This window comes from Doryrhamphus excisus, linkage group LG10 (assembly GCF_037039965.1).
Source record: "Doryrhamphus excisus strain RoL-2023G ecotype Guam linkage group LG10, RoL_Dexc_Guam_v1.1, whole genome shotgun sequence".
Taxonomy (NCBI): domain Eukaryota; kingdom Metazoa; phylum Chordata; class Actinopteri; order Syngnathiformes; family Syngnathidae; genus Doryrhamphus; species Doryrhamphus excisus.
In genome coordinates this window covers 20,223,830-20,250,156 of record NC_136366.1, presented here as the reverse complement: position 1 = coordinate 20,250,156, position 26,327 = coordinate 20,223,830, and the positions used below count along the sequence as shown (strand labels likewise).

The 26,327-nt window shown below is 44.3% G+C and overlaps 4 protein-coding genes across 9 annotated transcripts; all 4 read right to left on the bottom strand.

The window, feature by feature from the left end:
* Window positions 1–437: 437 nt before the first annotated feature.
* LOC144901147 (uncharacterized) lies at window positions 438–8,121 on the bottom strand. 4 transcript variants are annotated; one of them, XM_078794291.1, is made up of 5 exons: window positions 7,795–8,104; window positions 7,110–7,221; window positions 5,560–5,871; window positions 5,356–5,421; window positions 438–3,510 (listed from the first exon to the last, which is right to left on the bottom strand). In XM_078794291.1, the coding sequence occupies exons 3-4, from the start codon at window positions 5,844–5,846 to the stop codon at window positions 5,364–5,366; spliced, it is 345 nt and encodes a 114-aa protein (XP_078650417.1). In that variant the 5' UTR covers window positions 5,847–5,871; window positions 7,110–7,221; window positions 7,795–8,104; the 3' UTR covers window positions 438–3,510; window positions 5,356–5,363. The 4 variants fall into 4 exon arrangements, 3 of the variants coding, with proteins under 3 accessions (XP_078650417.1, XP_078650418.1, XP_078650416.1); XR_013629313.1 differs by lacking the exon at window positions 7,110–7,221 and having other exon boundaries at window positions 5,540–5,871; window positions 7,795–8,118; XM_078794292.1 differs by lacking the exon at window positions 7,110–7,221 and having other exon boundaries at window positions 5,637–5,871; window positions 7,795–8,121.
* Window positions 8,122–8,961: 840 nt separating this feature from the next.
* LOC144901146 (low-density lipoprotein receptor-related protein 1-like) lies at window positions 8,962–12,961 on the bottom strand. The gene is made up of 11 exons (XM_078794289.1): window positions 12,785–12,961; window positions 12,374–12,628; window positions 12,077–12,304; window positions 11,873–12,007; window positions 11,467–11,668; window positions 11,270–11,395; window positions 10,672–10,779; window positions 10,078–10,314; window positions 9,652–9,967; window positions 9,456–9,549; window positions 8,962–9,123 (listed from the first exon to the last, which is right to left on the bottom strand). Exons 2-11 carry the CDS (start codon window positions 12,623–12,625, stop codon window positions 9,076–9,078), a joined length of 1,746 nt encoding a protein of 581 aa, XP_078650415.1. The 5' UTR covers window positions 12,626–12,628; window positions 12,785–12,961; the 3' UTR covers window positions 8,962–9,075.
* A 26-nt stretch (window positions 12,962–12,987) lies between these two features.
* On the bottom strand, window positions 12,988–19,885 carry LOC144894431 (uncharacterized). Of its 3 annotated transcripts, none has more exons than XM_078794286.1 (18): window positions 19,719–19,885; window positions 18,677–18,925; window positions 18,323–18,547; window positions 17,990–18,238; window positions 17,688–17,909; window positions 17,323–17,595; window positions 16,989–17,204; window positions 16,725–16,907; window positions 16,469–16,591; window positions 15,771–15,935; window positions 15,467–15,679; window positions 15,138–15,367; window positions 14,931–15,060; window positions 14,669–14,862; window positions 14,318–14,504; window positions 13,554–13,769; window positions 13,293–13,476; window positions 12,988–13,222 (listed from the first exon to the last, which is right to left on the bottom strand). In XM_078794286.1, the coding sequence occupies exons 6-18, from the start codon at window positions 17,465–17,467 to the stop codon at window positions 13,003–13,005; spliced, it is 2,406 nt and encodes an 801-aa protein (XP_078650412.1). In that variant the 5' UTR covers window positions 17,468–17,595; window positions 17,688–17,909; window positions 17,990–18,238; window positions 18,323–18,547; window positions 18,677–18,925; window positions 19,719–19,885; the 3' UTR covers window positions 12,988–13,002. The 3 variants fall into 3 exon arrangements, with proteins under 3 accessions (XP_078650412.1, XP_078650413.1, XP_078650414.1); XM_078794287.1 differs by having other exon boundaries at window positions 17,688–17,906; XM_078794288.1 differs by lacking the exon at window positions 19,719–19,885 and adding an exon at window positions 19,015–19,021.
* Window positions 19,737–26,234, bottom strand: LOC131119920 (uncharacterized). The gene is made up of 20 exons (XM_078794366.1): window positions 26,113–26,234; window positions 25,723–25,845; window positions 25,291–25,530; window positions 25,009–25,122; window positions 24,759–24,878; window positions 24,461–24,586; window positions 24,081–24,284; window positions 23,686–23,854; window positions 23,451–23,619; window positions 23,154–23,376; window positions 22,925–23,044; window positions 22,608–22,826; window positions 22,146–22,451; window positions 21,829–22,047; window positions 21,577–21,723; window positions 21,220–21,468; window positions 20,902–21,120; window positions 20,591–20,839; window positions 19,836–19,922; window positions 19,737–19,792 (listed from the first exon to the last, which is right to left on the bottom strand). The coding sequence occupies exons 1-20, from the start codon at window positions 26,168–26,170 to the stop codon at window positions 19,737–19,739; spliced, it is 3,417 nt and encodes a 1,138-aa protein (XP_078650492.1). The 5' UTR covers window positions 26,171–26,234.
* Window positions 26,235–26,327: the final 93 nt, after the last annotated feature.

Genomic DNA, 26,327 nt, shown 5'->3' with positions numbered 1-26,327 from the left:
TTGAGGGAGTGAACAGCGAAAATGACTATCAACCATGCTTACCGGCCAACGTCATAAAATTTTGCACACATATTTGACTTAGAGGAAAAAAATATTGGGAGATATATCGATATTCTATACCTAAATATATATGGGGATATGAGTTTTGGTCCATATTGCCCAGCCCTATAACCAGCTGGAAATATTCTTGCACTGAAACTTGGTGCGTCACATTCCTTCACAAGGCCTCACGAGAATCGAACCTCAGAAAACAATAGCTTGCTTTGCATAAGTAAGACAATGATGCAGCTGAAAGCTGTGATCAGGAAATAAAAGTAGTGTCTGTACGAGGTCATTAGAGGTTGGAAGGAACACATTTGAACATAACGAACCCAGAAGGAAAATGATCTTTGTTTGAGGTGGGGCCACAAAGACATCATCACGTTTGAAGTAGTGTCTGTAATTATTGTCTTTATTAGAACGAATGCACTTTAATCACAAGTTAATAGACGTTTATGGTGGACTGATTTTTCCAGATGCGTGGCGTCACAGACTCACAATATCGTGCAGCATAGGTGGGGTTGCGTGAAATGGATGTTGAATGCACTGGGGCAAAAGTCGCCACGTTGTTTGCTTACGGTTTTCATGGTTGTGGATCATTGAGAAGAGACGATCCATCAGTGTTTGGAATGATCACACACCCTGTTTGGATACTTCAATTCATGATGACTTGTTACATGCATAACAAATTACACACGGTTGGCATAATTCATGTACGAAAAGGAGTCGGATAAAGCAGAGTTTATTTCATATCTTTTACTGATAATTAATTCACAATAAATACGTGCTTGTGTGTTGCTATAAATGCGTTTCCAAGGGGAACATAGTAGTGGGTGGACAGGAAGTGATGTCGGGGTTGAGTTGAGTTTTAGCTTGCCATGGTGTCTATTATTAAAGGTTATTGTGCCTGTTGTTCTGGCAATGGCGTTTGGTGCTTGTGTGCCTTATAGATACAGTATATACACACTGTTCCCTTGTTTATGAAATGTATAGGTTCCAATAAGTGAAACTTTACCAACTTTATATGTTTTAAGGGTGTAAACGCCCTCTCCATACACTTATATCACGTTTTTCTTGTTTAAACGCTCTCAAAAAAAATCAAAACTACGTTTGAATTTCAATCCCCCCCCCCCCCCCCACACAAGGAATTAAGTCACTCACGCATATTTTTCACTCCTGTGACCGTGCTTTTTCGCCGTGGCACCGTTCCGCTGTACTGTAATGTTTCTGTATGTTTGTTAACGAATTACTGAAATACTCCACCTGTTGCCATTCCCCTCTTTTGAACTGAAGATCCATTAACAAGCTAGCAAAATAGCGATGACCGTGGCAGGACACACGCTATCGGAAGGCGCGAAGGAGATTGATTGACAAGGATCTACAGCCAATCAGGGGGCAGAAAACAATGGGAGCCGAAACAGAATGCAGACGGAAGAGAGACAGTCCACTTCCCACAATGCAATTCTTTTTAAAGGGCCAGGCTCGCCCTGTAACAGCATTCAGAGGCTGTATTAAAAATCACTAAAAAGTTTTTACATTAAACAGTGAAACGGCAAAAATAATTTTACACTACAAAATGGTGACACTTTACAATAGCATTTAATGAGTAACAACACCTAACCCCAACCACTACTCATTCATTAGAATAGAATTTGAATTAGAAATCGTTGTACGCAACAGGGGTGACGTGGGACCAGCATAGTACGCGTTGGTATAAAGTGTGCCATCAGAGAGCAATGAAAGGATTGAAGTCGGACGAGTTCCGAGGAAAAGAGCGTGCAGGCATCACAGAATCCATTGATTCTTGATTTCATTGCCACCATTGCTTGTCGTACGTCTTATGTTACATTACATTCACCCAGGTCACATGACTGCATCCAGCTAATTAAAAGGACTTACACTATTATTTGTCGGCAACACCTAGGAACGCCTGTCATTAGAAACAGTCCTTCCTCATTGCATCACTAAATGATAATGGCAGGAAGTCATGCATATGAAAAATAAAGCATAGTGAATCTGACACACAATTGCATGACAACAGAGCAGTGTTTATTTCTATCTAAACAATGTAAGTGCAATATGACTTGTCCTTTAGGGAGCTATAAAGCGACATGGTGTCACTTTTTAAACATAGTTGAATGAAAGATGAGACACAAATATGGGGGCACATCCCTCGATATGTACCTATTCAGCAAAATAAAAAAAAACAAACATTCTAATACAATAAGAAGCACTGAGGTCTTGTCTGCAAACCAGATTTCTGTAAACTACATAAAACAAATTGATTAAATATTTACAACGAGTATGAATGAAGGCAAGGAGGCAATTTGATTACTAAACGACTCCATCCGAATGAAACAAAAGTGCTTCTTTGAGAACAAAGACTTCAATCACAGTGTCGATAGTTCATAATAAATATATTTTCCTTTTCATAAAGAGTTGAAATCATGAGATTTCACATCTTTCCTCCTATAAAAAGGGCTCTGGTATGGCATGCGTTTGGCACCTGGGCCTTAAATGAAGACTTAATCCACCTCTTAATGCCACCGCTATCATATCGTTATTGTACAAATATGCAAAAATGTAATATAACAGGGTGTGGCATTACAATAGAAAGATTAAAGCACCAAACCCAGTTAACCATTTATCTCTGAGTTACATTTCTGCTAGTAACTTCGGGCAAATGCACCAAGCGCCTGGCAACGCCAAACCTCTACAATAGTGCTGAATTTTTTTTTACCCAATAACATGAGGAAAAACATGAACAAATTAAATACAATACACATCAGACTCACCAGGGTTGCTGACTTTGACAGAAAAAAAATCCATCATCCTTTCCAGATCGCTACAGACTTCTTTTGCTCTGATCAACCAGGACAGAAAAATTCTGCCGTTATTTTGGGCCAGGTACCTGCCCCTGGGAGGTGAATCTGAAATCAGACTTGAGAAAGAAATAGACCCATTCCTAACAGCGGCATGGGGGTAGCGCTCCTGATTCTGAAGGCCCTGGGCAGATTACATTGATATGGCAACACATTCAAGCTGAAATCTGACTGGACTAAAACATATACATACTGGAAGTAGTGCAGCCAAGTGATACACTGCTAAATGAAAGACTGTGGGAATAAATTAATACACCACTAGTAAAGGGTACAAAAAAAGATTAGTGACTTGCACCAAAAACCGTATTCGCCAGCATAGCATTACACTTTAACGTGTTTTTTCCATAGTCAAAAGGTTCTTGTGCGAGGTGACATTCGTCCCTCCACTGGAGAGTCAACGCTTTCAAAGAAAAACACCAACCATTGAAATACACACACAGTAGCTGGGACACACGGGGGGGTGTGACAGAGTCATTTCACTCCGGGACGGAAGATGTGTAGGAAATGTCCTTCTTTGCCAACACTGTGCTGAACGTTTGGCAGTCGAACGCTGAATGAAGAGTCACTGGTCTTTGAGTGAGGGGGCGCCCTGGGTGACAATGAGAACATTTATTCCTTTGGTGACTCACCTTTCAGGTGTTTTACCGAGACCCACCACTCCCTTTAGTTACTGTTGATGGACTTTATGAACCACAGTCTGCACTCCCTGGAGAAAAGTTAGCCAAAATACTCCAGCAACCCAAATTTTTTTCCTGATGTGACCATGTGTCCCGTTTTTGGGGTTGTTGTTGTTTTCCTCATTCATGAGTAGCAGCGAGGTGACAGGATTATGGCCCCGCCGGATAGGTTCAACCTGTTCACCTCACCGTCCTTTTTTGGTTTGGCTGGCGTGTCAGGATCCTTCTGTGGACACAGGAGGATTTTCTTCCACCTCTTTTTAGTTTCTTCATTAATAAACTTTGCTGACTTGATTGTCTCGCCTACTGTGTCCTCAGACAGAGCACACGGAAAGTAATATACAGTAAAGTCTCATTATATCGATATCGGTTATAACGAATTACTACTTATTACGATACTATTTTCATTTCCCGGCAAATTTCTAGTCTTTTATGATATAATTAGTTCCGTTAGTACGATACCCGGTTATTATGATAATCCGGTTACTACGATGCCCTTTTCATCTCCCGCCAGCCAATTTGGTCTGCTTATATCGATACAAAAGCAGCTTAAATCAATCTTTGCTTAAGGATTTCAATACCAAAAAAGAACACGGCGAACGGCTGCTTCCAGTCAACTTTATTTTTCACACTTCCACCACCAGAGCACAGCACACACAGCGATTCCCGCACTTCCTGGTTCACAGGTCATGCTCAACCCGCCCCACATAGCTGGCCAAACACATGCCTGTATAGAATCTATACACACGAGAGAAACCACAAGCGCAGTTGGTTCTTCTGTTGCAGGCATGTGTTTGGCCAGCTATGTGGGGCGGGTTGAGCATGACCTGTGAACCAGAAAGTTTGCCGTGTTCTTTTTTGGTATTGAAATCCTTAAGCAAAGATTGATTTAAGCTGCTCGACATTGTTCTATACTATAGAACAATGTTGAGTGCATTATTGCCCACTTTTAATGCAGTTCGGCGCAGGATCGGATATATGGATAGTCCGGTTATATCGGTATTTTTTCCGACTCCCGAGAATATCGATATAACGAGACTTTACTGTAGCACTAATTATGCTAAGAGTCCACAGGGCCGACGCCAGTTGGTGCCAGTTAGCGCCAAAGATTATGTGATTGGTAGCGGCTCGCTGTGGCGCCGAATTAATGTTGCCGTTATTCGGCGCCACAGCGAGCCACTACGCCCCAATAACATAATCTTTGCCGCAAACTGGCTCCAAATGGCGCCGGCTCAGTGGACCTCCTTGCCGCAACTTGGCTCGTGCCATTACATTCCAGTGGATTCCAATAGGCGGATTGTTTTATGACATTTGGTTCCACTTGCATCAAGCAATTGGCTTGACGAAGATTTTAAACATTTTGAAATTTTCTTGCCGCCAAACTCAACTTTTGCCGCCGTTACAGGCCACCACGAGCCAGTTGGGAGGCAGTTTGAGCCACTGCACGCCACTAGGCACCTTATTGGTGACACTAGACAGCGAACTGGCACCAACTGGCTCCGGCCCAATGAACTGTGTTTTCCAGCCCAAAGTTATTTTGAATTTATGGGCGTGTGTACGTAACAATGAAACGCAGTAACATAGAGGACCGCTTGTATTCTGCAAATGTGAGAGCCAGGTCTTGGTAGTGGTCTTGAGGACAAATCTAGTGTGTTCAGGTACTGTCCCTTTAAGTGTAATCATGCATATTTTTACCATGTTAATGTGTATATTGTTTGGTGTCCAGCTGCAGAATGCTACCCAAATAGAATACACACCTTTGGAGTTAGGGCGATTGAGTCGGGTCACACAGGCCTTGTTTAGCCAGGCTTTGCTGCAGGTCCCTGGGGACAGGAGAAAAGCAAACAGCGACTCAAAATATAATATGGAAAGAAAGAAAAATGAAAAAGAAAATGAAAATCCCAAATATTGAAATATATATGAGGAATGAGGAAAATGTACATTTCAGTTACTCCCCGTACCTCCTCCTCTGTTTTTGTTTCTGTCGTAACTTGGCTAAGATGAAAGCCAAAATCACTAAGCCAACAAGGAAGCCCACCACGCCCAAGCTCAGCGGGAGGCTAAGGGACCCGTTGACCGTTTCCTCGCAGGATTCGCCCTGGTAGCCCAGGTCACACTCGCACGCGAAGCCGGCGCCGCCTCCGGGGGGGAGCACGCAAGCACCGCGGCCATGGCACTGGATCTCTCTGCACGTTGGCAGGCTGTAGTCGATGCCTCTTGGTTGGGCGGCGGGGAGAGCGGTTGCCATTGCAGACTGGAAAGCGGAACGTGAACTAAGAGAGGAAATGATGGCGGGAAAGAGGAGAGATTATTTAATGGACAGAACAGGAAATGTTCTGTTCTCATGCAGAAAGTGAAATGAAACCGGACACATGCTAGACTACAAAAACTAAGTGGTTAAGAAGTTTGGGTTAAGACGGGTTTCCAATGTGTGGCATCACGAGCCTTACCCCAACTGAATAAACACATCTGATGCCTACAGGTAGTTCTCGGGCTATGTACAAGTTCCGCTCCCAGACTTGGATGTAAATAGAGCTGCGGTGTAAGTCGGATAGTATACCTCCTCGGGTAACACAGGCTGCCGGGGGGGGGGGGGGGTTCAACGGAGAAAGCGAGCCGGGCCAGTGTGTGAAATGCTGCTTCTGAAGTCTAACCATCCACTTTTTAAATGTAAGTCTGCAGCAGACTACAGTCATGTCTGGCTGCATCGCTCCATCAATATCGCGGTCTTTCAAAAATAAGTCATAAATAAATAATTGCTGTTTTGAGGCTAAATACAGACCAAATATCAGTTTTTAAAAAGCATATTTAAGCAAATTGTATGTAGTGTTGCTATAAATTAAGCATTTTCAAGCAAAAAAATGGCCACATAACACCTAATATTTTGTATTTGTAAACATGATATAAAGTATAATGTACTTGCTAGCTAGCGAGAATGGACTGTTAGCCAAGTGCTTTGCATTGTAGAGTGTGGCCGACAGCAGCTCCTGTGTGAATGTTGACTGCATGTGAGGTGTCAGTATATGTTACATCGATGAGACAGTAGCCACCTCAGGAAGTACGCTGTCAATGCTAGTGTATGAGTATTATGTCGAATATATGGGGTAAAATGTAATGGTGCCTTTAGGTGTGTTATTTCATGTATGTGGGGTTCTAATAAAAGGAAAAAACTAGTATTTATAAAAAGGTCCAACCTACTGAAACTACAGAAGCGTAGGAAAGAATGAATGCAGCACAATACCAAATGGTGTTACTGGGAATAATGGCCCATTTTGGTTACATGCCTGGGTAAACAATCAACCCTTTACACTCATTTACGGAGGATTGATATTTGAATTGGGGAACATGGAGACATTTTACTTGTAAATCATCAAACACAAATTACCCCGGCAAGATCTTTATAGCATAATACTACATAGAAACTCTAAATAGTACACGCTAAGAAAGATCTACGACCCTAAATCATCCAGTATCAGTGAAAGAACATGAAGAAAAACAAAACAGTACTCACATGTTCAAAAGAACTTTAGAGAGTCGAGTCCCAAGACGAGAAGACGAGAATCTACCTGGCGTCTGTGCGGAATGTCACGATAATGTGAGCTTCCCTTTTTCACTGAGAGAATCTACAACAAAAGAGGGAAGGGGCGGAAAGCCGAGACCTGTGAATACCTGTCTGCTTTACTTCTCTTTCACACACACACACCCTCCGCCCTCTACCTCATCTTTACAGGTAGCGAGTGAGTCACAGCCCTGCTTTGTCATACCGGCTACCCCTCTGGCAACTTCACGTTTCGCAAGAAACTAAATGAAAGCTTCCGCATTATGTCATTTGCTGATGAACAGACTGAGAAAAGCATTCACGGCGACAAACAGTTGGATTATTCCAAACATCAGCATGAAAAAGATCAACATTCCCCAACAGCCACGGCACTATCGATGATGGAGGTAGGCGTTTGGTGAGAGAAGCAGCAAGTTGGAACACGATTCCCCAGGAAGGACTTGACGTGTTTGTGGATTGTGCAGCCCTCACATTGTTTAAACACCAGAAACAAGCACTGAATAAACGCTGTTGCCACTGGCCATGTGACTACGTTTGCACTTTACAGTGAAAACATGATTTGAACAGAATGAGACAAAAAGCTCCACCAAGGCTACAAACAGAAAACAAACCCCCAAGGCAGAAGAAACTAACTCACCGACGCTCCTTGGCAGAGGTATACGGTTTCCAAGCTTTCCTGTGATTCTGGGTGCCCATTTCATCCAAAAGGTGCGGCTAAGCTGGACAGCCTTTGAGAGTCAGTCAACCAGGTGATGTGGAGGATTTGTTTTTATTCCCCGCCGGCAAGCAACAGTTCATCAAGCCTCGTCAAATGCTGTGGAACTCGGTGGCCTGCAAACGTGAGTGTGAAAGTTGACTCAGGGCTGCAGAATGTGACACAAGACTAGCTAGGGCACAAATGTGGGCGCAATGCCACTCCCCCTGATTGCAAACAAGACAAGGTCAATCTGGTCTCAAACTCCAGTTAGCATTCCGGCCCTTTGCAAGATGCGAAGGAACTGAATTGAATCAAAGCCATACTGTAAATAACACGCTTCATTCTGGTGTCGTTAAATCTGAAATTGCTCAGTAATTGGCAGCTACAAAACAAAGATCAAACGGCATGAATCAGAAATTACCTCATGGACAGGGCAACACGTCTGGGCAACTACGTCAAGCAGAATCTATTTTCATCTCCCATTGAGAAACCAACTCTTTCACATTCATTTATCCCGACACTGTCTGACAGAAAGGTCACACCCTCATTTAATAATACATGGATTGTTGCACAATATGCCTTTTTTTCTAGCTTCGCTCTGTGTGGGACTCTGGAATAACGCCTTGGGCGTGCATCAATTAGGGGAACTCAGATGACATCCATTGGTGGGACTATGCGCCAAGGTAAAGACACCAACAGTTATTGACTACGGTTACGGACAGCTTACATTACATTACTTGGTTCACTGTGTGTGCTAAGGTAACTTTAGGTAACACCCCAAACTTTCCAGCATCATGTTGGCGGCTTTGGTCCCACAAAAGGGACGCACAAGAGGCTATGGAGGCTTCATTCCGCTTTTGACCATACGTCTCAGGCATGGGTAAAGCCTGGTGCTAAACATGCGCAGGCTTCACCGTCATGCCTTCAAATGTGCATTGCTTACAGAGAAAACATTGAAAGGGGACTGTGTGAAAATGTCTGAACCGTTGACAATACCGCCTTGCTGTGAGGACCTCGGCACAGAGAAAGCGGACGGCAAAGCCAATTCGAACCTCCTCGAAGTAGATGCAATAGAGAAAGAGAAGAATGACTTGCATCCATTATTTTGAGAAATGTATTGCTCAAAGACAGTTCATATGAAATGGTGGTTTATTACTTCTGAAGCTGGAGTTACATAGCTGATCCAACAGTGTACATCTGCCAGCAGACGTCAACTGGATGTTAGGAAGCAACTGGGGGGTTCCGGAAGTCTACCGTGGACTCAAGCTCCTGGAAGAGAGAACAGGGCATTTTAATAAAGCATTATGCAACATTAGAAATTGGCACAAGTACATTTTGGCAACCAAGGCCAATTAGAGCATGTTATTTGTGTATGTGATGTAGTGATTGTGAGCTTAGCAAAAAGACGGATGTCTGGAACGTGCGCAAGCTCGTGTCAGAACGTCACCGTGTATCTTGACCACCAAGTGAATTTCCACAAAGTTGGAGTTCTAATTTATTTAAGAAGTATTTTCCCTGTTGGAGCATAGAAAACTTAAATATGGTAGAGCTGTCTACACATGAAATAACACCCCTATAGTCACTCTTACGCTCATATTTACCTCACAGTCAGTCTCCAAGTGTTCAGGTAGGCTCATGTTGGCCATGAGAGTTTCCTTCTCCTGTGATCTGCCTCTGATTGAAACCCAGGCTCTCCTGTTTAAGTGCAAGTAAAAAATACATAAATAAATACAAGCAGCTCAATAGTACAATTCTGCCTGATGCAAATTAGGTATGATTCCCATTTGAACTGCTTACCTTTTTCCAAAAATGAAAGCAAGGCCCATGAATGCAGCAAGCAGACAGAAGACACCCAGGACAACCGCCACGTGGCTTCGTCCACTTTCCTGCTCTTGACAGAACTCTCCTTTATAACCAGCAATGCAGTGACAGTGACGGGCTTTGCCTTGTGTGACGCAGTGGCCGTGACCGTGACAGTGCTGCTGACCACATGAAGCCGCGTCCTTGACTGACAAAGAGTCCTTTGGGGAGTTATGGTGAGGAGGTGAGAGCGGAGACTTGGGAGGTTGGCCGTCACTGGCTTTCTTCCCAAAATGGGACTTTATAGATGGACCTGAGAGAGTTCAGATTGCTTACTAGTCAGTTATAGTACCAATATATTTTGCAAAAAGCATTGGATTAGATTTCCATTGAATTTGTGGAGGTAGCCCGTAGACAACTCACAATCCTGTTCATCCGACTGGTCCAGACAGTCCACACGTCCATCACAGAACCTCTCGCTGCTGATACACTTGCTACTATCAAGACAAGCTTGTTCTCCATTAGGACAAGGGTGCTCGGGTGCACAGGAAGTGGGAGTGATGCTGTAAAATCCACGACTGCACTTGCACGTGCGACCGCCAGGGTACGGCAAACACAGATGCACACATTCCCCGTTGTTGTTGCCGCACATATTGGATCCTGCGTGTAGAAAGAAATTTAATAATTACAGACCGATAAAGCAAACTTAATACGCATCTCCTCGAAGAAGGAAGATGCCAGACTGGCTTTGGTGTCAAGATGAATATAAGGGTTTCTCCCGTTTGTACACACGGATGACACCATAACATTACATGTATGCATCAGAATGGCCTTTACTCATCACTTATACACATTGTGCAATCTGCTAATACACAATAAGATGGCAGGAAAAAGACAAACGCTAAGCAAACAATCAACAAATTGTGGTTTTTGAATGGTAATGTAACCTATATGTAGATTAGAATCAAATCAGCCATCATAAAGACATTTCCAAGCCAACAGTAAACCACATCCCACCTTCCTGGCTGTCAGTACTGTAAGCTTTGATGTCTACCAGGCTGGTTTGAGTCTCGAACCACAGCTGTTTGGGCTGGAGGCCATCGCTGAACCACATTTTGGTGACATCTACATGGGTCGGACAGAGAAACAATGGAGCATTTGCAAATACTGAAGGAACTGGCTAAAGAGAACAGTGAGAAAATATTGCGGGTATGCGCAGTCCAAGTGTCTTGAATGGTTTAGATAGTGTACATGCATTATTAACAAATTGTTGAAAATGTCATCTAATCTTACTATAACATTAGCAGAGATAAACATGAAAGCAGCTTCATGGAAAGGAGGCAGAGCTGCACAATGGTACACGAGTAATACTGAAAATCAACTTCAATGCTACAATCTATGACGCCATCTGCTGCCTGAAGGAGAAAAGACTGATGACAATGAGCCTTGACTAAATGGAATCGATACAAGATCACCGTAAGACCCTCTCCAGTCAAAGAATTATTATAAAAGTCACAGGCTTGAGGTTAATCCATTTTAGCTTAATGAACAAACCACATCAACCATATCAGGTAACATGATTGCGTAGCAACACATTAAATGTTCCCATCCTTACCCTTTTCCAGGGTTATCCAGAGGAGGATATTCTCAGTGTATGTGAAAGAAGTAAGCAAACCTGGCCCCGTTTTGTATTGTTTATAACCAGATCCATTAAGTCCAATAGAGCAGATTAGGCCTTCCCCTGGAAGACACAAAAATCAATTGAGGAAAATAGAAACGGAGGTAGCAAAAATAAGAGGGTGAACTCCAAACCTGTGTCAGCCCAGTAGATGATGGTTCCATTATTGGAGAAGACCAATGATGTGGGGATGTTGGACTTTGTCCAAAGCACTGCTTTGTTGCGGCCATCCATCCAGGCACAGCTCACCTCATTCAGACTCTTGCCTCCCGTCAGAACAAGGGCCGTGTAGCAAAGCTGACTTGAGGGGGGGTGCACTGCAATGGATGTCGTGCCCTGAAACACATCTTGTATTCAACTACAAAGCTAAAACTTCTTTCTATGCAAATGCTTATTTGAACCGCTAGCTCCACTGAGTGCAGCTTGTTATACAGTATGTAGGCGTACTTTCCCTGAAAGATGCTGTTTAAGTACAGCACTTCTGGGGCCTGAGCTATGTCCGCGAGGGGGGTTGGGAGCTGTGTCATGAACCCAATTTACCGTCAGTGATCCTTGCAGCAGAGAGGTGGTGAAGCCGTTATGACGGGTGGTCACATGAAGGTTAGGTCTTTTGGTACTGCTCCAGTAGAGGTTGGAAGTCACCCAGTCAACAGCCAGAGCCACGACTGAATCATCCTTGTGGAGCACAAACACTCGAGTCATGCATGAGGACTTGCATTAAAAGTAGCAGCAACCCGTCCTTACCTTTAAACTTAAAACTCGTCCAGCTGGTGACAGTCCCTGCCTGGACCTGGGACCACTTAGGTTGAGCACATGTACTGTACCTTGCCCACTATCGGCCAGATAGAGAGACAATGCTTGGATAGATACATCGAGTCCAGAGGCCTCGACAACGCCGGGAACTGCCATCACACGACTGTTTGGCATACTTTTCAGACCGACCCCATCGTGACGCAAGGACTGTAAGTAAATCTGCAAGTAACAAGGTAAGGTCACAGGCGGGTTAGGAGTACAACAGAATGAGAAAACTCTGTCAATCACCTGATAGACTCTTGTAGTAGACAGAAGCAGGATGAAAGTGGATTCCAATGGCAAAGAGCAGCTGATCTTGTCTTTAGAAAGGAGTAGCCCCTTTGGGCAGCGACACACTGCTGCCGGCTCCTTCCCTACCAGAGCCCCGGCTGATCTTGACAATCCCGAGCGGCCCTTCTGCATTGGGGTCAGGAGACAGAGGTGGGAGCATTGCAGCTGGTCACATGGGTTGGATATCGTGGGCTGAGAGAGGGCGTGCATCAGCTGGAAAGAAGAGGCATACAGTTGTGGCATCTTTCAGGGTTTGACTAAACAAAACAGCACCAAAGAGTACCTACCTGAGGAGAAAACGTAAACCAATAATAAAAAATATACCAATGTACTTGTACCAACTCATGCTTTAGGAAGAGGCTCACAGACCTTTAGCCCAAAAGGCTGTCCTGGTCTCTTAAGAAGAACCTTCTGATCTTTCCCAGTGTTTTTGTCGGCTGAGCGAATGGTTCTTCGTTTTGTGTCAGACCAGAAAAGCCGATCATTGAAGACGGCCACAGAGAATGGGCTTGGAGTTTCGGCTAACTGAAGGATCTATGAAGTGGGGAAATGATGCTTTACATGAATAGATATGGAGCTAATCACATTCAATAGGTGACATTCACCTTCACGTTATCTCCATCCAGGGAGGTGGAGCCAATGCAGCACAGCTTCTCGTCAGCCCAGTACACGCGGTCGTCCAGGAAATCATACGCCAAACTGACAGGCCAGCTCAAGCCACTGCTCACCACCACCTTTCTCTTTGAGCCGTCCATCCCAGACCGCTGGATCTGAGGGGTGCTGCCAATCTCAGACCACAACATCAACCTGAAATATCAAACAAAAAAAAAAGATCATTCTGATTCTGGGTGAGGATAACAACATCAACATTCATTACCCCTTGTGTGGTAGCAGGACCAGCGAGCGAGGCTGCTCCAGATCTTCAGCCAGTACCACAACGTAATCCTGAGATTTCACGACCGTGTCGCTAAGTCGTACGGCCAGAATCTGGCCGACAAGTCCATCCACCCAGTACAGGTTCTTACCAACCCAATCCATCGCAATGAAGTCAGACTTCACTCCTGTAACAATTTCATACCGATGCTGAAAAAAAATGTATTCATTTGCGATAAACACGTGGAGAAATCTTTGTGCATACCTTTGATAAGCGTCCCTTTGTTGTTGGAGTCTTTTGTCATGTCGGCCCAGCGGATGCTCTGGTAGTCAGGACTCAGCCAGTAAACTCTCTGCTGGGCCCAGTGGTAATCCAGTGAGAAAACCGGTCGATTGGCAGAAGAAAGAAGGCGTAATGTGCCACTATGGACTCCGAGAAGCAATAGTTCGGATTGTACTGATGCCAGAAGCAGCGGCTCATCTAAAAAAAGAGACCAACCATATTTTAACCATTAAATGTCTTATTTTTCTACAATGAGTTTCAATCGTGATTTGTTGAAAAGCTGCTACCCCCCCTCCCCCACACACTTGAAAAAGTGTCAAAAGAACAAACTGCGTGACAAGGGAATTCAATTCAGACACTGAAGACGATAAGAAACATGAAGAGTAGAGTAAGGAGTTATATTACACACTGTTCCACACGTTTGGTGGGGGGGGATCCCAATTTCATTACACCCCCCCATTAAATGTAGTGGTTGCCTTTTATTCCGGCATGGCCAATAAGCCATTCACAGTAAATACACAAATCGCGTGTTCAACATTTCAAGCCTTCCTGGATTTTAATAGGACTTGCAAGCCTAAGATTTACAATAAAAATTACACATTTTTGACAACGCTGGGATACATGGGTATTACAGAAAGAATCGCCTTAAAGATCTAATACTCATAACAGAACCTAGAAAAAGCAAACGTGTAATATTTGGTATCACAGTTTTTAGATGGATTTGTGAGACAAAACCAGAGACATACCTTTGGTCTTACAGCTTTTGTTGTCTGGCTCCAGGTAGAAGCCAGGGTGGCAATGACACACGTAAGACCCAGGGGTGTTGAGGCAGCTGTGTTTGCATGCCTCGTGCTGCATTAAATTGCACTCGTTTGTGTCCACACAGGACACGCCACCGGAATGTAGCGTGAAACCTGCTGTACAGTAACACTTCTGCAAAGATGAACAAAATAGACATTTCAAACCAAGCAGTGCGCCATCTGTTGTATCTTGTAAAATGGAATACATGTGTACATTATTCATCAATAACTACAACACATTTCAAACAATACATGATTTGTTTTCCACAAAAACAGCCCTGCTGTGGTTTTACTGACCGGTCCATTTGGCGTACTGACACAGCCATGCTCGCACTGAGGAGCTGAAGTACTGGAGCAGTTGCTCTGTGTGCATCCCGCACCCTCGTCTGAACTGTCAGCACAGTTGGTAAAGCCGTTGCACACCAGCCGCAGTTCCACACACTCACCGCTGCCACACTGGTAAAGGTGAGAAGGGCACCTTCTCTGGCTGCCTTTTGAAGCAGATGCAGGACACTCATTTCTTTGCATGGCTTCTATGTCTAAATATGAATGCACTTACATTTGTCCTCATCGATGCTATTGTGACAGTCTTTCTTCCCATCACACCTCCAGGACAGAGGAATGCATTGACTACTGCCCCCACACTGCCACTGGTATTCTCTACAAGGCGGTGGTTTAGTCACGCAGTTCTGGGTACAAGTGACACCAAGTTGAAGGAACATTAGCAACAGTACTTTAATAAGGGACACCTCAGTTGTGGCCTTGCCTTTTCATCAGAGCCGTCCTTGCAGTCGTCCTCGCCATCACAAAGCCATTCTCTCTGCAGGCACTCGTGACTGTGAGGGCATCGCAGTTGTGTCGGGCAGCGTGGGGGTCTTGCGCAGTCTACCTCATCGGAGCGGTCACTGCAGTCAGCGTAGCCGTCACATCGAAGAGCCTCCGAGACACACTGACCGCTCATGCAACGATATTGTTCAACTTCACAGACCGCCAAACCTGGCAAGATTGGGGGGGGGGGGGAAGTAAACTGATGGTGCATGATGTGTTACAGCTGTCAGAATAGTTTTTATACTAAATAACTACACCGCCGCATACCACACTTCTCTTCATCTGACCCATCGACACAATCTCTCTCGCCATCACACAGGAAGGTCGCCGGTATGCAGCGCGTCTTATCGCAGCGGTGCTGGCAGCCCAAACTCTGACTTTCACAGTTCATTTCATCAGATCGGTCCCGACAGTCGTACTGGCCGTCGCACACCTTCTCTGGTGCGATGCATCGATTACTGTGCTGACATTCAAACTCATCTGTGAAATAAATGAAAATTGAAAAACCCATCAGATGAGTAAAGTTTGCTTTAAATATTTGAACAGGACCAAGGTCAACGACCAATCACACCCGATTTGCACTGAGCGGCACATGACTCTTCATCCGATCCATCCTGGCAGTCGTCCTCGCCGTCACACACGTGGCTGTACATCACGCACTCCAGGCCATTTTTACAAGCCTTGAAGCCTTTGCGGCATTTCAGAGGTGATGTGGCGCCAATCTTATTCATGGAGGCTTAGCAGAGAAAGAGAGGGACATCCATTTTAATGGATTACATTGAATTTACATTTTCATAGACTAAACTGAAAATCTTTATAAACTTGTCTTTGAGAGTCGACAATGATTACAATTTTAGAGAGCCACCCCTTTCTGAACAGGCTCATCCATTTTTCCCAATTACTGTATTTTCCGGACTATAAGTTGCACTTTTTTTCATAGGTTGGCTGTTCCTGCAACTTGTACTCCAGAGCAACTTATAAATGAAAAAACGTTAAACACCTTTTCTGTTCATGTTTATTTTTTGTGTAGCTGAATAAGCATTGTGTAAGCATATCTTACACCTATTCAGCCTGTTCTCTATTCTTTTATTTTTAAAACTTGCCTTCCAAGAGGACGTAATGTCTGTTTTGGTCAAGCAGTTTGTAAAATAAATTACAAAAAAATGCGACTTATGTTTTTTTTTTTTCAACCTAACTATACATTTTTGGCCTTGTGGGACTTCGGACTCCGGAGTGAATTATAGTCCAGACAATACGGTAGTTGCTTACCAGGAGGGCTGGGATCTGCCGATTTGCACTGCCTCTCATCTGAGCCGTCTGGACAGTGGGCACGGCCGTCACAAACATAGATTCTGGGGATGCACTTTCGCCGGTCACGGCACAAGAAATCAGCTGATGCATAGAGACAAAAAGTCAATGAGGAACATAGGGAGGGGCGCATGTTTAAGAAAAGAGCAAGTGAATACGTCGGGGAACTGGCCTGCTGTGACACCAGCGTCACCCTCCACACTATATTTTGACTTACTTCGGCTTTTACACTTGAAAATACAGTCGCTCTCGTCAAATGCATCAGGGCAGTCTGTTTTTCTGTCGCACAGCTGATTTGGAGAGATACACACTGATGAACCTGGGCAGCGGACTGAAGGAGCAATGCAAACTGATTCAGAAGTCAAATCCAGAGGTGTGCTTGTTGTTGTGTTCACAGGATCTGGAAAGGAACAGCCTGTTAAACTAACTGCTATTCAAAAAAATAATAATTCTGCTAGAAAACCTGGACCTGAGGACTTACCACAGCCTGCCTCATCTGTGCCATCCAGACAATCTAGCTCTCCATCACATAAAAATTTCTTCGGGATGCAGCGATGGCCGTCTGCACAGCGATACTGGCAGCTTTTGGTTTGTTCCCAGCAGTCCAGTTCATCAGAACGGTCACGACACTGAGCGGTCCCGTCACAAACCTGGGCCTCAGGGATGCACATTGCACCATGGGCACACTGAAATTCACCTGGTTTGGAGTACAGACGAAAAGCAGTCATTCACACCATAACCTGTGCTCTGTTCATTCAGGCCCCATTATTCGTGGGGTCATGAAGAAACCCCCATTACCACAAAAACATGCTAACCTTGTTTGCAGGCTTCCTGGCATCCTTCTTCATCAGATCCATCCAAACAATCCTTCTCTCCATCACAAACGTGGCTGTATAAAACACATTCCGTGCCGTCTTTGCATAGCTTCGAGCCTGTACGGCATTTCAGGGCGTTTGTCATTTGGGCATTTGAACGAGAAGCTACACTCGGACAGTCAACCTCATCTGAGCCATCCTGGCAATGAGCGCGGCCATCACACACCAGAGTCTTGGAGACGCAGCTCCTACCATCTTTGCACAAGAAATCACCTATAGAAGCAAAGATATATCAAGTGTTACTAAATATTTTTTTTATGTACCAAATATGGGTTTGAAAACATTGTTTGCAGAACTTCACTTACTCTTATAAATGCATTTTGTCACACAGTTCTCATCTGAGCCATCTGGACAGTCTTTTATTCCATCACATAGCTGTGTTGGGCTGATGCAAATAAATGAATTTGGACACAGCACCGATGGACTCCTACAGGACGTCTTAGGGGAAAGTGGATTCAAGGGTTTCACAGATGAGGGCAATTGATTTAGACTTGGATTTTCCACAGAAGACGGACTTTCAGTTGCTTCTGAAAGTAAAATAATTGAGAACATTATATTTAAGTCACTGGAACTTAAATCCAAAAGTGATCAAATCCTGCATGCTCACCACATTCATCTTCATCTGATCCATCGGCGCAGTCTCTTTCTCCATCACACACATGGCTAAAAAGAACACATTCACTCTGATCCCGACATGATCGGAAGCCCAAGCGGCACTTCAGGACCTTTCCCAAGGCGCGGGGAGGAGCTACAGTGGGACAATTAACTTCATCTGAGCCATCATGGCAATGAGATCGGCCATCGCAAACCAGACTCTTGGAGACACAGCTTCGCCTGTCTTTGCAAAGGAAGTCCACTGTGGAAGGTACAGAAAAAATACAAAAAGTAGCACTTCAGGCATACATACATTGTAGAAAAAAAAACAAACTGGTAAACCTACATTTATTTGGACATCGTTTTATGCAGTTCTCATCTGATCCATCGGGACAATCTTTTATTCCATCACATAGCTGTGTTGGGCTGATGCAAAGCAATGAATTTGGACACAGCACTGATGGACTTCTACAGGATGGCTTGGGGGAAGGTGGTGTATTAAAGACATTCACAGATGAGGCTAATTTATTCAAGCTCGGGTTTTGTGCTAAAGGTGGGGTTTCTGTTGCATCTGGGAGTTGAGGGAAAAAAACAGTTTATGCAAGTTTAGTCATATATGCCATAATGACGTAATTTACGTACTCATCAGGAAAAAACAAAAAAGGTGGAAAGAGATCAAATTGAAATCCTGCATGCTCACCACATTCATCTTCATCTGATCCATCGGCGCAGTCTCTTTCTCCATCACACACATGGCTAAAAAGAACACATTCACTCTGATCCCGACATAGACTGAAGCCCAAGCGGCACTTCAGGACCTTTCCCAAGGCGCGGGGAGGAGCCACAGTGGGACAATTAACTTCATCTGAGCCATCGTGGCAATGAGATCGGCCATCGCAAACCAGACTCTTGGAGACACAGCTTCGCCTGTCTTTGCAGAGGAAGTCCACTGTGGAATTTTGAGAAAAAAAAATTACAAAAAAGTAGAATTTCATCGGTTCTAAGTACATCATGGAAAAGAGAAACTTGGAAACTTGCATTTATTTGGGCACCGTTTGATGCAGTTCTCATCCGATCCATCGGGACAATCTTTTATTCCATCACATAGCTGGGTTGGGCTGATGCAAAGCAATGAATTTGGACACAGCACTGATGGACTTCTACAGGATGGCTTGGGGGAAGGTGTAATAAAAACTGTCACAGATGGGGGCAATTTATTCACGTCTGGATTTCCTGCTAAAAGTGGGGTTTCAGTTGCACCTGAGAATTGGGGGAAAATTGTTTAGCATCTGATATATGGGAGAATGAAAAACATCTCTACTTTACTTTCATTTGTTAGGTACCACTAGCACTTCTGACCAACTAAGTATGTATAAGGGCAAAAACTGATAAGTTTGAATGAATCCCACATACTAACCACATTCATCCTCATCTGATCCATCGGCGCAGTCTCTTTCTCCATCACACAAATGGCTAAAAAGAACACATTCACTCTGATCCCGACATAATCGGAAGCCCAAGCGGCACTTCAAGACCTTTCCGAAGGCGTGGGGAGGAGCTACAGTGGGACAATTAACCTCATCTGAGCTATCGTGGCAATGAGATCGGCCATCGCAAACCAGACTCTTGGAGACACAGCTTCGCCTGTCTTTGCAAAGGAAGTCCACTGTGGAAGGTACAGGGGGAAACAGTATTTTATCAGCACTATGTGCAGTATTTAAGGCCAGAAGCGTCCAACTTACATTTATTTGGGCATTGTTTTATGCAGTTCTCATCCAGTCCATCAGGGCAATCTTTGATTCCATCACACAGCTGTCTTGGAAGGATACATGAAGAATCTGAACACAGAAATGAAGGACTCTGGCAGGAGGGCTTGCTTGGAGGTCGAGTATCAAAGGCTGAAGGGGCTCCATTTTTTTCTGGATAAGTGGTTGTTGTGCTGTTGTCTGAAAACACAGTAAAGTCTTGTTATATCGAAGTACTGCTTATTACGATACTATTTTCATTTCCCGGTAAATTTCTAGTCTTTTATGATATAATTAGTTCCGTTAGTACGATACCCGGTTATTATGATAATCCGGTTACTACGATGCCCTTTTCATCTCCCGCCAGCCAATTTGGTCTGCTTATATCGATACAAAAGCAGCTTAAATCAATCTTTGCTTAAGGATTTCAATACCAAAAAAGAACACGGCGAACGGCTGCTTCCAGTCAACTTTATTTTTCACACTTCCACCACCAGAGTGCAGCACACACACCGATTCCCGTACTTCCTGGTTCACAGGTCATGCTCAACCCGCCCCACATTCGCCGTGTTCTTTTTTGGTATTGAAATCCTTAAGCAAAGATTGATTTAAGCTGCTCGACATTGTTCTATACTATAGAACAATGTCGAGTGCATTATTGCCCACTTTTAATGCAGTTTGGCGCAGGATCGGATATATCGACAGTCTGGTTATATCGATATTTTTTCCAACTCCCGACAATATCGATATAACGAGACTTTACTGTATACCAAGTACAATTTTACATGAACTTCTATAGTCGAGGGGTGTCACAGGATCGAGTGATGCGACGGTGCAAGATGGAAACGTGATCCGGCATGAAAACTCACCACATCCTTCTTCATCGGAGCCATCCTTGCAGTCCGCCTCTCCATCACACACGTGACTGAAGAGCACACATTCGCTCCCATCCCGACAGAGCCTAGAGCCCATGAGACATTTCAAGGCCTTTGATTGGCCGGCAGGGCTTGCAACACTCGGACAGTCAACTTCATCAGAGCCATCGTGACAATGAGCACGGCCGTCACAAACGAGTCTTGTGGAGATACAGTTCCTTCGGTCCTTGCAGCGGAAATCATCTGAGGATAAAAATGTTTTAATGGAAATTTCAATTAGATAATGTCATGTATTTGTGACTTACCTTTAGAAGGACATCTTTTCACACAGTTCTCTTCATCAAACCCATCAGGGCAGTCTTTTTGCCCATCACAAAACTGCTTTGGGGTGATGCAGAGGTGACCAGAGGGATGGGGACAGAGCACAGAGGGGCTGATGCAGGCAGGCAGAGATGGCGGCGGAGTTGTAGGTGCAATTTTGATTGATGCGTCAGTGGATTGTTTTGGTGAGGCCACATCCTGCTCTGTCGCATACATGAACAAATAGGACTTTCAATTCAAATCAATCACATTTTGTTTACGGGTATTTATAGACCCTTGAGAATGAGCTTTTGGTTACTCACCACATTCTTCTTCATCCGACCCATCCTGACAGTCTTTCTCCCCATCACACACATGGTTGTATAGCACACACGCTGCACCATTCCTGCATGGCATAAAGCCCTTGCGACACTTGAGGACATTTACTGGAGTCACGGGCAAGTCAACAGCAGGGCAGCCGACCTCATCCGAGCCATCGAAACAATGAGAGCGGCCATCGCACACCAGAGCCATGGAAACACAACTCCTCTGGTCTTGACATTTAAAATCGTCTAACATTGACAGTGCGAAGAGAAGAGCAATAAATACAAATAGCTATTGAACGCGAGCACGTTTGTGTAAAAACTTGAGCTGAAGTTGTTCATGTTTGGAGACTTTACCTTTGGACGGGCATGTTTTAACACAAAAATCCTCATCGTCTCCATCAGGACAGTCCTCCTTGCCGTCACACAGCTGGCTTGGAGCGAGGCAGATGGATGTGTCCCTGCACAGCATGGCTGGCGTATTGCAGATCACAGTAGTAGGTACTGTGGAAATGTACACATCTCATTTGAAATAGTTGGATTTGCCGTTTAAAGCTGTGAACTGATTTACTGCTTATTTTCCGGCTATGGACAAAGTGAGGAATGAACCTGCATGTATGTCCCCGAGTGCAGCCATCACGCTGACCACTTGACCTTTCACAGTCACAGCTTGAACGGGGCGCCCATCACGGCGGTCCCACAGAGTAATGGCGTCTTTGAAGAGAGATATCAGGTACGGCTCAAGGGCACCTACCACCGAGCCGGAAATATTCCATCTTTTTCCAGCCTGGTGTTTTTTCTCCTGCAGCAAACTCACTGTCGTCAGGCCTGAGCAAAAAGAGAAAAAAAAGCTGTATCACACAATCGCACCTCACAAATTAGCATTTTTAATTTAGTTGTGCCTCTTATTTACAGAAGAAACAAACCTCCCACTTTGGAGTTCCACAACAGACTAGCAGCCCTGATGTCAAAGGCAATATTGCCTCTGACTCCTGCCAAACGCAGCAATTCTTTGGCTTTGCTGCCAGTCACGCTCATAGTAAAGACCTGCTCCTCCTCCAACCAGATGATGCCACCCCTCAGCCAGTCCAGGTAAAAGTTCCGGATCTCCTTTGTTGTGCGGTATAACTGCTGCGAGTGACGACTGTCCACATCCACTGATCCAATGCTCGTTTGGTGGCATGACACCCAGTACACGCTGCCACTCTTCTGATCAACTTTTATTTGGCAAACTGGGAAAAAAAACAATGGGGGAAGAAAGTGATTTGTTAAGGAAAACTACACTTAAAAATAAATTGCCCATGATACACAATTCAACACAAAGCAAAGAATCGCACTCCAATTTGGCTCAATGACTTAAGCCTTTAAAACAGTATAAAACCATGAACCTGACACAGGTGTTTGAATCCACTCCGTTTTGACTCGGGTTAAGCTGGTGCGTTGGAGGTGACCAGTTTGGTTGGCCCAGTACAGCCAGTCTTGGTTCCAGTTAACATCAAATGACAGGATGCCCTTGTCGGTAGAAAAGAGCTCGGTTTCCGTGGAATCACTGCCTTTAAACTCCAACATGCTGATACTGCTGGAGGTCGCATAAAGGAACCTCGGATCTGAGGTACAAAAGATTTATTTTTTAAAAAGCACAATTGGAAATTGTCTTCATTGTGTGAGTGGCGTTTTTTTTTTGTCTATTTGACAGAGGCCCTACATTCACACGCTCCGCCAAGCATCAGTACTTTGGAGTTGGGACAAGTACAGGTGAAGCCAAGAGGGTTGCCTTTAGTTAGAAGACAGATATGGCACGGGGTCTTGGTACATGCAGAAGTGCCTAAGTGTTGAGGAGACATTTCAGACACCATTTTCTTTTCAAGCTGCTTGACAAAAGAAAAATGCAAACACTTAGTGGGAGCGTGTTTGATGTCGTGCATTTAAGTTACCTGGAGGCTGCTGCAGCTCATGATAAACACTGAGCAGTGGAACTGTGGATTTCCAAAGAAACGTCCTCTGGCTTAGTTGGTCCTGTGGTACCTGCCAGAGTCCTTTATCATCAACCCAATAGAAGGACCCTTCAAACACAGCCAGGTTCAGAGCCGGTCTCCTGTTCCACAATCCAGTAAAGGAATAGCTGCCAGTCCCATCCACCTTCACAGTCTCAACTGACTGAGGAACATATTACAATATTGTAAATAACGTCAACAGTCCGGCTACGACAGCTAAACATTTCTTCTGCTGACCTTCTTGAAGTCGCTAATCCAGTACAGCCTCCTGGCGCCCACATCTGCAGTGAGTCCATGGGCCAACTGAGCTGTTAGCACAGCCAGAGAGCTTCTCTCTGATCCATCCATCCAGGATTTTTCTAGGGTCACCCTATCTCTGGGGCCTGTGTTGATCCAAAACATCAAGCTGCAACACAAACATCAAACATTGTTTATACGATATTTTCATTTTATACCTTATTTGGTAGCTTACCTCTCTACTGGTATAAGAACCAATTCTGATGGGCTGATGTCTTTGCTCAACAGAGTAGTGCAACTCTTTTCATCTTCTGCTTGCATGTAGATTGAGTCTGTCCTCTGATTGGCCCAGAACAGGTTTCCATTGAGCCAATCACAAGCTAACGCTTTGATTCCCACCTCGCCTGTTTGAGGATTTGGATGACAGGTCAGATTAAATGAAATAAAACTCCATTAAAAAAAAAAAAAACATGCTCAAAAGCTATCCACATTGTGCGTTTTGGGTTAAATAATGGCACAAATTCTAATAAAAGCACACATTAAAGTAAATGATGCAGTATTCCTACAGTCATGCAGAGAACAATTAGTTTCACATGAACATGACATGAACAAGCTCCAAGTGGAACAAACCAGTATAGATGGTCCAGCTGCGCTGCCCATCACTTTTATATATGCGGCCCGCATCATCGGCCCAGTAGTAGCGGCCTCTGGCAATGTCATAAGTCAGGGCCACTGGGTTGGACTTTAGAGTCTGGATGACCTCAAACCGTTGAGATTTGACACTCAGCAGTCCTGCAGATGTCCTCAACACTGTCAGCAGTCGAGTCTCGTTACCTGAACAGAAATTTCCAAAGCAGGTTCAAGTTGGTGTACAATTTCCAATAGAAATAGAAAGGTTGAACACACTTCATATATCGGCATTAAATATGTATATTTTAATATTAATTGCTCAAAACAAAAACACCATGACACGCATACAGTTTCATGTACTTGGGGGTGATGGTTATTACCTGTGGCTAGACAGGCAAAGCCATCGCTTGGTGTGAAGCCTTCTCTGCAGTGACAATAATAAGATCCAGGGGTGTTGGTGCAATAATGCATGCACGGTCCAAAAGGAAGGGCACATTCATCCACATCTATGGAAGCAGTTGTGATGAAATATTAAAAGGGCTACTGAGGCAGTACCATACAATATCCAGCAGATGGCGATGCTGCCTTCTGCCTTTTTTACTTTGTGTGCCAAACTTTTTTCAACAGAGGGCCACAGACTGAAAAATGCAAGGATGCAAGGGCATAAAAATGGGTCACCTTTGCAGACCGCCCCATTGATAGAGAGGTTATATCCAGTAGGACAGGCGCACAGAGCACCCCAGGGCTCATCCACGCACACGTGGCTGCAGCCGCCATTGTTCACCGAGCAGGTCTTCCCTGCAAGCAGGAGCAATCATCTATATAACACTACTAAAAACGTCAATCACTGTTCAATAGTGGGCGGGGTTCAAGTGTTGACTCCCACATTTCCTTTCATTTTCACTCAGGTACACCGTTTTAAATTTACCGCAGGTTACGGGCTCGTCGCTGCCATCCGAGCATTGAAACTTCCCATCGCACCTCTCTTCAGCAGAAAGGCACACCCCCTCGGGACACCGTATTCCTTCCTTGCTACACAACCCTAATGGAGAAATCAATGTGTTATACCATTGAAAGTACTTTTACTGTTGACTGAACCACTTGACTATAAGCAGGTCATACATTGATGCTCATAGTTTAGAAAACAGGATTTATACAGCCAAGCTCTTAAAACCATTGACTTGTTTGAAAATGCAATAACTCCTCTTACCACAGCCCTCTTCATCCGAGTTGTCAGCGCAATCATTCTGTCCATCGCACCACAAGTCTCTGGGAATACAAATCTTGTTCTGACATGTCCAGTCTGACTTCAAGCAGCCCTCTGAGAGTGTACAGTTCTCCTCATCAGAGCCGGTTGGACACTGCTTTTGTCCATCACAGCGTGCAGACGCATCAACACAGTCAACGGAGTCCATGCATGAAAACTGACCGGGTGGACATTCAAGAGAGCCTGGGGGTGAAAAAGGAACCATGTGCTTCAAACCATTAGTCACCAATCAGAAATCATTTCAATGCTGATGCACTTCCCTGAAACAACCACTGCAAATTAGATCAACACTGTGGGTTTTAACTTCACCCATACTAATGAGATGTAAAAAAAAAGACATTTTACCATTATTGGTAAAAAGAAATGTTCACCTACCAACACAGTCCATTTCATCAGACCCATCCAAGCAGTCTCCATCTCCATCGCATCTCCATTTGTTAGCAATGCAGCCTCCATCATCACACTGCCATTGGTCTTTACGACAGCCTATATTCTGAGCTGAAACATATTTAACAAGCGTCAAGACATCACACATACTTGACTATACATAAAATTGGGACAACGCTAGTTTCATTGGTTTTTTTTTGCTGACATAACAAACCAAAACGTCAAAGTCAATCACTCGATGGATTTTCCTAGTAATCTGGTTCATCTTAATGACGCCATCTTGACACGTTTGTGATCAGACTTTTACCAGGACGCTCTTGAACCTCGTTTAAACTCTTCAAACCAGACGAAAGCGCACACGCATAAATGTGAATTTACCTGTGGATAACTTTAACCTTGACAGAAAAATCAAACAAATGAGCTGGCGTGAGTTCATGTCGGCACGCTAGACTCATCTGGACAAACCAGCACCTGGAAAGACACCCTTAATTAACTTGAAGGCGCACATGCGCACTGCAGCACTCTCGCAACCAATGCGGAAGTAGGTGGAAACATAAACAATAAACAATACTACTATTAAAATAATTACATTA

What these genes read in the sequence shown, in the direction of transcription:
- LOC144894431 (XM_078794286.1), bottom strand. Translation starts at nt 17,467, where the DNA reads ATGACAAACGCCCTGAAATGCCGTACAGGCTCGAAGCTATGCAAAGAC. An exon ending in CCAGGAAGCCTGCAAACAAG is followed by an intron (nt 17,205 to 17,322) that starts GTTAGCATGTTT and finishes ACTCCAAACCAG; the next exon opens with GTGAATTTCAGTGTGCCCAT. An exon ending in AGGACGGCTCTGATGAAAAG is followed by an intron (nt 15,061 to 15,137) that starts GCAAGGCCACAA and finishes ACTTGTACCCAG; the next exon opens with AACTGCGTGACTAAACCACC.
- LOC144901147 (XM_078794290.1), bottom strand. Translation starts at nt 7,853, where the DNA reads ATGGGCACCCAGAATCACAGGAAAGCTTGGAAACCGTATACCTCTGCC. An exon ending in ACCTCTGCCAAGGAGCGTCG is followed by an intron (nt 5,872 to 7,794) that starts GTGAGTTAGTTT and finishes TTCCTCTCTTAG; the next exon opens with TTCACGTTCCGCTTTCCAGT. An exon ending in AAACAAAAACAGAGGAGGAG is followed by an intron (nt 5,422 to 5,559) that starts GTACGGGGAGTA and finishes TCCTGTCCCCAG; the next exon opens with GGACCTGCAGCAAAGCCTGG.
- LOC131119920 (XM_078794366.1), bottom strand. Translation starts at nt 26,170, where the DNA reads ATGAACTCACGCCAGCTCATTTGTTTGATTTTTCTGTCAAGGTTAAAG. An exon ending in CTTTGCCTGTCTAGCCACAG is followed by an intron (nt 24,285 to 24,460) that starts GTAATAACCATC and finishes ATTTCTGTTCAG; the next exon opens with GTAACGAGACTCGACTGCTG. An exon ending in CTCCGATGAAGAAGGATGTG is followed by an intron (nt 19,923 to 20,590) that starts GTGAGTTTTCAT and finishes CTGTGTTTTCAG; the next exon opens with ACAACAGCACAACAACCACT.
- LOC144901146 (XM_078794289.1), bottom strand. Translation starts at nt 12,625, where the DNA reads ATGCACGCCCTCTCTCAGCCCACGATATCCAACCCATGTGACCAGCTG. An exon ending in CCAGTCGGATGAACAGGATT is followed by an intron (nt 9,968 to 10,077) that starts GTGAGTTGTCTA and finishes GAACTCTCTCAG; the next exon opens with GTCCATCTATAAAGTCCCAT. An exon ending in GCTTTCATTTTTGGAAAAAG is followed by an intron (nt 9,550 to 9,651) that starts GTAAGCAGTTCA and finishes GCACTTAAACAG; the next exon opens with GAGAGCCTGGGTTTCAATCA.